The following is a 10136-nucleotide window of genomic DNA, read 5'->3' on the forward strand; positions in this document are numbered from 1 at the left end:
ATACATTCATTAAACCTGTCACTCATATCTTTTAAGTTTTTACGCTCGTTTTAACTTTGTAGGTCACATGATCAACATAGCGGATGATGATATCCAAATCGCATTAATGCTTCATACACAAATACGCATTCAGGCTGTAGAGTATACTCTTTTATCGCTCGTTAAATTAGTAAGCAAGTCTTTGGTAAAGCGTCTGTCAACTTTTAGTTAGAGGTTACGCAGTAAGCAAACAACAGATGAATCAGAACAAACACAAGGTATGTGTTTGTCTTGAACGATCTGCCCTCCTCCAATGTTCCGCTCTGTTTGTGTGTGGGGGGGGGGGGGACGGGGGGGGGGGTCGGTTTCGGTTTCCTTTCTCAAGAAATATCCGCCCGCTAAGTTATTAAGGCAAGCTCTCACCAGCAAGAGCGTCAGTGCAAAGCAAGAGCATCAAGAATTGCTTGGGTAGTCGATTAAGATGGACCCATGTAAGTTCTAATAGAACTGTAGAATTTTAAATGTTTGTTAAATGTTGTTTACTTGGTTTTTTTTCTTTTTCCCTAGTGACGCTTATTGGAGCTGGTGTAGGAGCAGGTAAAAATGAAATAGCCTACATTTTTATTCTATTTTCAGCCTATTTTATTTTGATATAAAATAAATGTTTAAGTTGCATATTTCAGTTGCCTGTATACAGTAATGTGTGCCAGTATTTCCACCTGAACTAACCTACTTATACTGTGATTGCACCAATAGTCTTAACAGTCGCTGCAGCTCCTGCTGTTCTAACAGCTGCAGGTTTCACCGGCGCAGGAATTGCTGCAGGTTCTGTTGCCTCCTCTTTGATGTCAGCTGCTGCTGTCGCTAACGGAGGAGGGATTGCAGCTGGATCCGTGGTTGCAACTCTTCAAGCTGCTGGTGAGTAACAGGGCGAAAAAAACTTTAAACGCTTAAACAACAGTTATTTATGAATGAGGGGCAAATACACAAATCCATCAATTAACAACTGAATTTATGTCATCAGGTGCTGCTGGAATCCCTTTGGTAGGTCAAGCCATCGTGGGGACTGTGGGAGCCGTGGTGGGTGCCGCTGCCAGTATGGCCAGCAACTCTACTCAGTGACCTGTTAATTTTATTGTATCAGTAACTAGTGCTGTATATGAATCTCTTTATATGTTTATTATCTCGTTGTCTGTCATGGTGATCAGAATCTCTTAGAATGTTTTGCTGTATTTAGGTGTGTATGAGATCTTCTTTTAATACACACCTGCGTTAAAGGTGCTGTTTATAGCACTGACAATACAAGAAGACGAAAAAACATATTAGCTCTCTCTGTCATTTCCTAATAAACCTAATAAAAAATTAAATAATGTGTATAGATGTATTTTCTCTTTGTTTTTGTCTTTTGTTTTAAATTAAAGCTTTGTCTATCTGTACATCTGTCTCACTAATTACAGGGTTCTTGTAACTATGTAACTCTATGAAGTTCTCTGTAACTTCACAATTACAAATCAATAAGTCATGTTAAATGGGGCTCTAACCTTTCTATATTTTTTAACCAAATTTCTGACTCGTATTTAGTTATGAAAAAAAATATTGTGTTTTCAAGTGTCTGCAATAGGATACGCAAATTTTTATATAAGAATGGCTTTATTCACATTACTGACAACTGAATGGGTGATTTTATTGTATTGGCTCACATGATGACGTAATGTTTAAAGATGGTAATGTAAATGTAATGCAAATAGAAGAAAATTGAACTTACATGTGCCAAAACACATGCAATTTACTTAAATCTGAATTTTAATTCTCAATTTCAAAACAAAACAAATTGTAAAAAACAATTGAGAGATTTTTTTTTTTTAGAATTTAGCCAAAGTGATTAAGGAAATTATGTTTACCGCAAGGTTTGTACAGAATATGTAATTGGTTAAAATCTGTACTTTAATCCAGTTTATCAAACTAAATATTTTTCATTACCTTAATGGCACTTTGGCAACTACATTTATCTCTTATTTTACTTTCAGATACATCATTGTTGGTTCCTTGTACAAATATAGAGCTATTGTTGTTGTCTTACATGCTGAGTGAAGATCCCTGCTGCTTCAAACACTTCACCATTATTCCGGTCCCAAAAAAAACACAAATCAATGGACTTAATGACCACAGAACTGTCCCTCCCACATCTATGGTCATGAACATTCTTAAAAATAAAGTTGCTTCAAAAGGTTCTTAACTGCGATGCCATAGAAGAATAATTTTGGTTCCACAAAGAGTCATTCAGTCAAAGTTTATTTAAAGAACCATCTCTTTCTTACCTTTTTATAATCTGAAGAACCTTATTTTACCACAAGAACCTTTTGTCAAACAAAGCTCCTAACACTAAGACAAATTCCTTGTGTGTGTGTGTGTGTGTGTGTGTGTGTGTGTGTGTGTGTGTGTGTGTGTGTGTGTGTGTGTGTGTGTGTGTGTGAACACACTTGGCAATAAAGCTCTTTCTGATTCTGACATATAGGACACATGCATCAAAGAAGGCTTGTGGATTGCTTCAGAGGATCCTGAAAAATGTTTAGAAGTTGTGTTTAGAAATCTTTGAAGATCTTTTGAAGCAATCCACAAACAAATCTGTGGTTGGTTTTAAAGGTTAAGAGCCGTTTTAAAATTATTGAGCTCAATGGAAAACATTTAGGTTGTATGTGTCACCAGTATGGATTATTACAGATGTGGGAAGAAAACAGAAACAATGGCGGTTGTCATTCTTCTATCACAAGATCTAATGTTAAAATGCACATACTAGCAGAACAATAATATTAGGTATTTAGTAATAATGTAATAACGTCGTATTACTTGTGTACGTACCCATACCTGCCCTCCCCTCACCCAGTGAAGGATGTGTCAACAGAAGTAGCCTACATAACACCAAGTGCTGATGCAGGCAAACTGTAAAATACGTCAGTGAAAATTAAATAGGTTTCTTTTTCCCAGATAGCACATTTGTCTGCAAAAACGAATGATTTTAAATCATAACAAGGCACGCACATAATTTAGACACCTCTGAGAAGCAAATATGCTGGGTTACCACCCCAGCAGGTAGTTTTGCATTCTTATCATGTTTGCTTGAATGTGTCTTCTGAAAACGAAAGCCTCAAGCTTCTGTTACTAAGACAACTTTCTTGAGGGTGTCAGCAAGCTAATGTATCTACTTTTGAATTAGGCTAGTACAACAGATGTCAGACTGTTTTTTTATCTCTCAGTTTTTACAATTTCATTTTTATGAACTGCTCTTTGACAGTCATTAATGGAATCATTTGTACATATTGCATGATTACTTCAGTCTTTATCAAATTCATGTAAAAATAACCCTTATTGAAATGTGTAACTATATGCTAACCAATAAAAAATGTGCTAGATGTTGTTTTGGCTTTGAGTTGTTTCCTAAAAAGTAATAACAAGAATTGACTGTACTATATTGACACAATCTTTAAAATGTCTATATCATCATCCTCTGACTTTGACAATAATTGGTGCCACAAGTGAAACTGCAAGTCATATTTTATGGGATTTAAATCCCATAATATTTCTATCGCTCTGTGTTTGGGACACGGGCACTTTTCATACATCCGAAACACTAGATGGCAGTAGAAAACTTTAAACCTTTTATCAAACAGCACAGCAGCATTTGAGGAAGACGAGAATTCAAACAACAATGCTATTTTATCACATTTTAAAACATAAGCTATAAAGTCTTTGTGGTGATAACGGAGCAAGATGGATCATTTCAGAGGACCGGTGAAAACAGATTGTGAGGAACTACTGGGTCGTTTTCAAATGACCGAGTCAGTTCGGTACCAACAGTTTGCAGAGATCTGGAGAGACATGGACTTCAGCAGCATCTTCTAGTGAGTTTAACATCGATGCCATTGACAGTTTCATGTGAATCCTTTTAAATTACATTAGAATCATCAAATAAGAGAAATATATAAAGAACATGAGATACTGTGGCAAAACTCATATTTCAGTTGCACACACTTAAAAGTTGTCTGCTTATCTGAAAGTATTTCTTGTTGAATGTTCGTTTTATTGTATTTTATTATTATTAAGATTACTGGTATCTTTTCCCCCGTCACTGCTTTTATTGTGTGTATTGATGCTTTAGTGCAAGGATTTTCAATCTTTTAGATACCATGCACAGGCCCCCAAATATGATCTGTATGAGGGGTTCCCATCCATCCCCTATTATGTTTGAATAGTCATATCTTTCTCTCTCTTCTTCTCTGCAGTGGTAAACTGGAGCCAAATGACAGAAGGCGCTTTGCTCGTCTGGTTCTTTCTGTGGCGTCTCCGTACTTTTTCCCTCCCTACACGTTCCAGATCAGAGTCGGGGGTCTTTATCTGCTGTATGGCCTCTTCAATACACAACTCGCCATTCCCAAAGAGAAGGTGTGCTGTCACCCAGCATCTAATCATTCTGTCAGCCCTCTGGGTCACTGTTTGCCTTAGTGTTCGTGTTTTGAATCGTTGTGTTCTGTTACTAGGGCGTGGGGTTACTAGGTTACTGTTACTAGGGCTCCCACGTCATTCCAAAACCTGTATGACTTTTTTTTTTATTCTGTGGAGCACAAAAGATATTATATCTTACAAGTTTAGTTTTGGACCTTGTTGGCTTTTATTGTATGGACAAAACATCAAGATATCTTCTTTATATTCCAAAAGAAAGTTATACAGGTTTTGAATGGCATGGCAGCAAATGAATTAAAACTCATGTATTGTAATGTTTTTGAGCGGTTGTCTGTTTGTTTGTGAATGTGTTTTGATTTGTAGATCCGCGTTGCTCTGAAGGACTGGAAGGAAGTTATGCAGTTTCAGAAGGATGCAGTGAATGCTAAACATTACGATGTGGTTTATGTCTTCAGAAAGCTCTTGTCCGATAAAGCTTTTTGCTTCACAGCCATGCCTACACCGGTAGGTTAATAATCTCAGTGCTTGTGTACCTAAACTGGCTGCAAGACACAGTGTTACAACTTTAAAGGCTTGAATAAACCACACAGTTTTGCCCTGAAATTCCTTCGATTCAATTACTTTGATGAATTAGTCAGTTTAGTGTGGGTATAGTCCCACCTTACACTGAATATCATGTTTCACCAGGATATGGCATGTAGGACAAGAAAGATGAATGATGTAACATGTTGACATTATTAAGCAGCATTTTTTCTTTGCTGTGTGTGTGTCCATACTGATGTACATCAACTGATTTAACCTGAGTTTTCTGAACTCGGGCCAAAGGTGCTCATTGTACATGTTTACAGCTCAATTTCAGGATAAAGAGGGAAGATGGAATGAAGAGGAAAATCTGTGAAGAGTTTGTTGATCCGCCATCACGTCCTCAGGAACTCGTCACCACAGATGTACTCGAGGTGAGTCAACATAACAGCTTCATTTTGTATTCAAATGCATCTCCTCCAGTATTTTTTAAAATCATCCTGTAGAGACTGCATCTAATTTGTGATTTTTAATTGCTAATCTGTTTTATTTGACAATTACAAGTGTGATTTGGAGTTGCTTGTAAATGGGAAGGCTGTTTTTGTTTACAAGTCCATTTGTATTTTTCCGGACCGTAGGAAATTGCAAATATCCATGAGCATTATGAAGGTGTAAAGAAAGCCGTTTTCACTGAACCAGACCCAAATCTGAATATCGTACAACAAAACCTGGTTTCCAAACTAAACAGCACCATCCTCACTTATTCCAGCTGGCAGATGAATCGTGCAGTAAGTGTATTTGTGCTTATGAACCTATGTTGTTGTATTGTTTGTTGTCGAGGAATTAATATCTCTTCAGAATAATTTTAGTTTGTTTTTAAAAGTAATTCATTACTTTTATTCCGTAAGAATGCATTAAACTGTTCAAAAGACATTTATAACATAAATGCTGTCCTTTTCGACTTGCTATTCATTGAACAGTTTTCAACATTAATAGTATTAAGAAATGTATTAGCATATTAGAATGATTTCTGAAGGATTTCAGTAATGATGCTGAAAATTCAGCATTGCCATCACAGATATAAACAACATTTTACATGTTAATTTAGAATAAGAAAGAAAAAGGTAAGGATAGTGTAAATCTTAAATGTTTTACATTAAATTTTTTACATCTTGGTGAGTTTAAGATACTTAAGATTTCCAAAAATTAAAACAACTCTTAGTAACCCAAACATTGGAACAGTAGTGCAAAACTTCTACATAAATTTTGGCTTATTCCTAAATATGTTTATAAAATGTGCTGTATATGTGTTTTGTATCTGTGTATGTATTTAAATCATATTTTTTGCAGACATCTGAGCAGCAGGATGCTGGAGAGGGACCTTCAAATCAAGAAGTAAGACATTGAGTTCAAATTAATTTTCATATCTGTCTCTTTAATACTACATAGTGGTCCATACTGCAGCAGTGTGGCTGTCTTGTGATGTTGCAGTACTTTTGTTTTACCAGAGGAGTGCATCATTCACTGTTCTCTTTTTCCATCCAAAGTGCTCCAGCAGAGCCCAGCTGTTAGCATCAATCAAATCCAAATCATATGGACAAGTTATAGAGGTAAATATAGAAAGCATAAGAGACTGGTAAGATTGTTTGTTAAATTGCTTAATTGTTTGTACATAATAAATGACATGAGCACATAAAATAAACACTTTACCAGGCCTTTACATGTAGATAGATTATTAAGCATAATAATATGAAGTAATTGCACTGTTTTGCATCATTTCCCTGTTAGGCTTCCAAGTCCCGACGTCACAGACAGGCAGAATTGGTCACAACAGCTGGACCAGACATTTCACCAGTCGTTCCAGCAAAAAAGAAAAGATTCCCATCACTTAAAACGCGAACTCAGTTACGCTTCAGAACTCAGGGTAAGTCCTGCCCACCATCACCCTCACCCTCACCTAGTTACAGTTTGGTGTGGATTGATTGATTATAGCCATTTCTATACGATAGGAAATACGAGTGAGGACTCGAGTTTGACCCGGCTGTGGTGTTTGAGTGCAGTGAAAGAAGAGATGGAAACAGGTAAGCAACAGATGGGATTATGTCATGTTGATTAATGTGAGGATTTATATGTGCAGGTGTTTAAAAGCCTTAAATTGGATTTTAAAACCCTGCAGATACCCTTGTGTCATTAGATCATCCTAACTAATAATGTCAGAAGAGCCTGTTTGATGCAAGAACTGCACTTTTTTTTTATTCCCTAGAAAAAAAGAAGAAAAAATTCAACTGGAACCCCAACAAGAGCAGTGATCCCACTTAATAGTAAGCAGCACCATCTGGATGGAGTGTGATTGGCGAGCCGCCCAGTGTTAAAAGCTAGTGTGATTTGTGCTTTGAGCTCCAGTTTCATTTGATTTGTTTTATGTAATTTTAAACATTGCTGCTTTTGGCTTAAAAGGGAAGTGAATGTAAGTTGCTTTTAAGACCACTCTTTCTTCTTCTTCTTTTTTTTTGTATTTTAGAATTTGGGATCAGAATATGTGATGTGTATATATATATATATATATATATATATATATATATATATATATTTATACATTTTAGACAGTAATAGTTTATATAAAAAAACTATTTCGTTTACTGTTCTTTCATGTTATTAAGTAGCTATTTAAGATAGATAGTTTTTTAAGTCTATTTTGATGTTTTAAATGATGTTAACGATTTTATAATTCAGAATGTTTGGCTTTTCCTGTTTTTCTTTTGTTTTTATATCAGTCCACTTTCTTTCTGTTGTATTCGTGCCAACTAATACATCTCACACACATTGAGAAACGAGAGTTGTGTGGTCTTTTTATATGCATGTGGTCCAGTTCTTTCTAACCTGAAGGTTTTATTGATGTACTCCTTCAGCTGCTTGATTTTAATCAATATCTTTTATCACTTCCAATCCTAGCATTTCTTTCCCTTGCTCATTCCTGCTTCAGCCAAAGTGTGGAGTCACCTGATAATTTAGATCTGCAGCACAGTCAAGATTGGTGTAGTTTGCACCTAATAGGCCGTAGCTTTTAAGATGAATTCAATACATCCAAATCATAGTGACTGAGATTAATTTCCCTCTGTGCATGCTGGGAACATCAGAAACATAAGCAGTGTAGGGTCAGAGTCGCTGCTCGCTAAATTTGTGTGAATAAATATGGTTATTTCGGACTTCTTTCTTTTTGGGAGATTGATAGAAAATAATGCTTACAATATAATAATGCTTATAAAAATTGTATATTTATTTAAACTTTAAACTATTTAAAGTGTTGCTCTTCATGATTCAACTGATTCATATTTGTATGCAATGTGTAAATACTTGCATTATTTACTTTCTCCTAGGCAAGGCAAGTTTATTTATATAGCACATTTCGTACACAATGGTAATTCAAAGTGCTTTACATAAAAGAAAGTAAAATAATAATGAAGAACAAGAATAAAACAAGTCATTTTAAAACTTTCAAAATTATTAAAAATTGACTTATTTAAAATGAATTTAAAACAGTTAGAAAATGATTTAACATAAAATAAAATAAATAAAAAAAACAGTGAAAATATAGTGCAATCAGTTCGGACATTGCACAGTGCTCATTCAATAAATGCACAGCTAAACAGATGAGTTTTAAGTCTAGATTTAAATGTGACTAGTGTTTTAGCACATCTGATCTCTTCTGGAAGCTGATTCCAACTGCGGGAGGCATAGTAACTAAAGGCGGACTCCCCTTGTTTTGTGTGAACCCTTGGTATTTCTAACTGACTCGATCCTAGTGATCTGAGTGCTCTGTTAGGTTTATATTCAGTGAGCATATCTGAAATATATTTCGGTCCTAGGTCATTTAGTGACTTATGTACGAGTAAAAGTACATTAAAATCAATCCTAAATGTAACTGGAAGCCAGTGTAAGGACCGAGGACTGGTTTGATATGCTCAAATTTTCTGGTTCTAGTCAGAATCCTGGCAGCAGCGTTATGGATGAGCTGCAGCTGTCTAGTGGTCTTTTTGGGAAGGCCGGTGAGGAGCCCATTACAATAGTCAACCCTGCTGGTGATGAAGGCATGAACTAGTTTCTCCAAGTCTTGACTTGAAACAAAACATCTAATTGTTGCAATGTTTTTGAGATGATAGTATGCTGATTTAGTTACTGCTTTGACATGACTACTGAAACTAAGGTCTGTCTCCAGAATCACACCAAGATTCCTGATTTGATTTTTAGTTGTTTGACCCCTAGAGTCAAGGTATGCATTCACCTTGAACACTTCATCTTTGTTTCCAAATACAATGACTTCAGTTTTTTTTTCTTGTTTAACTGAAGAAAGTTCTGGCACATCCAACTATTAATTTCATCAATGCATTGGCAGAGGGAGTCAATGGGGCTGTAGTCATTTGGAGATAAGGCTAGGTAAATCTGGGTATCATCAGCATAGCTGTGATAGGCAATTTGGTTCTTTCTCATTATTTGACTTAGTGGGAGCATATACAGGCTAAACAAGAGCGGTGCAAGGATTGACCCTTGTGGGACTCCGCATGTCATGGATGTCCACTTAGACTTATGTTCTCCTATACTCACATAATAGCCTCTCCCTTCTAAGTATGACCTGAACCATTTGAGTACCATCCCAGAAAGCCCGACCCAGTTTTCCAGTCTCTCTAGTAGTATGTTATGATCGACAGTGTCAGACGCAGCACTGAGATCTAGCAATACCAGCACCAATATTTTGCCAGAGTCACAATTTAAGCGAATATCCTACAACAATATTTATACATGCATCACAGAATAAATCAGTATTTTTTTGTAATTTTTCTCAAATATTTTGCTGACACTGTTGTGTCACTGTTAGTAAACAAGTACATTAAAATTATATCGAACTTGTTGGCACAATTGTCAGTCATTATTATTTTTACACTATATTAATTTATTTTACTCCTTGTTTGGATCTTAGTCTTGCAGTGTAGTCAAATTTAATAATATGATTTCTGCATACATTTCCATACAAGTCCATCTGGGGGAAAAATTACAGCATATGGTAAAAGGATTCAGGACAGATTTATTGTGGTTTTCATTTAACAAAAATAAAAATCAACCCCTAGTACACAAAAGTTGAAGATTCATAAATGCATACGGCCTATATGCGGAAAATGAAT

General features: G+C 35.8%; 2 protein-coding genes and 1 long non-coding RNA gene across 3 annotated transcripts in view; all 3 read left to right on the forward strand.

Moving 5' to 3' along the window:
- Positions 1 to 1287, forward strand: part of LOC132156503 (uncharacterized) — a 52731-nt gene extending 51444 nt beyond the window's left edge. The window contains exon 2 of the long non-coding RNA XR_009437446.1: positions 1217 to 1287. This is a non-coding gene — a long non-coding RNA (uncharacterized LOC132156503). The remainder of the gene's footprint in view (positions 1 to 1216) is intronic.
- LOC132156502 (interferon alpha-inducible protein 27-like protein 2A) lies at positions 355 to 1287 on the forward strand. Its single transcript, XM_059565480.1, has 4 exons — positions 355 to 470; positions 547 to 576; positions 736 to 897; positions 1004 to 1287. Exons 1-4 carry the CDS (start codon positions 461 to 463, stop codon positions 1099 to 1101), a joined length of 300 nt encoding a protein of 99 aa, XP_059421463.1. The 5' UTR covers positions 355 to 460; the 3' UTR covers positions 1102 to 1287.
- Positions 1288 to 3654: 2367 nt separating this feature from the next.
- snapc1b (small nuclear RNA activating complex, polypeptide 1b) lies at positions 3655 to 7533 on the forward strand. The gene is made up of 10 exons (XM_059565481.1): positions 3655 to 3878; positions 4260 to 4419; positions 4801 to 4941; positions 5286 to 5393; positions 5598 to 5747; positions 6310 to 6354; positions 6507 to 6569; positions 6748 to 6883; positions 6969 to 7040; positions 7223 to 7533. Exons 1-10 carry the CDS (start codon positions 3748 to 3750, stop codon positions 7276 to 7278), a joined length of 1062 nt encoding a protein of 353 aa, XP_059421464.1. The 5' UTR covers positions 3655 to 3747; the 3' UTR covers positions 7279 to 7533.
- Positions 7534 to 10136: the final 2603 nt, after the last annotated feature.

Source organism: Carassius carassius, chromosome 14 (assembly GCF_963082965.1).
Source record: "Carassius carassius chromosome 14, fCarCar2.1, whole genome shotgun sequence".
NCBI lineage: Eukaryota > Metazoa > Chordata > Actinopteri > Cypriniformes > Cyprinidae > Carassius > Carassius carassius.

Excerpts from the sequence above, each read along its gene's own strand:
- LOC132156502 (XM_059565480.1), top strand. Across the intron at positions 577-735 it reads TGGAGCTGGTGTAGGAGCAG|TCTTAACAGTCGCTGCAGCT; the intron begins GTAAAAATGAAA and ends TTGCACCAATAG. Across the intron at positions 898-1,003 it reads TGCAACTCTTCAAGCTGCTG|GTGCTGCTGGAATCCCTTTG; the intron begins GTGAGTAACAGG and ends TTATGTCATCAG.
- snapc1b (XM_059565481.1), top strand. The coding sequence starts at position 3,748 with ATGGATCATTTCAGAGGACCGGTGAAAACAGATTGTGAGGAACTACTG. Across the intron at positions 6,884-6,968 it reads GTTACGCTTCAGAACTCAGG|GAAATACGAGTGAGGACTCG; the intron begins GTAAGTCCTGCC and ends TCTATACGATAG. Across the intron at positions 7,041-7,222 it reads GAAAGAAGAGATGGAAACAG|AAAAAAAGAAGAAAAAATTC; the intron begins GTAAGCAACAGA and ends TTTATTCCCTAG.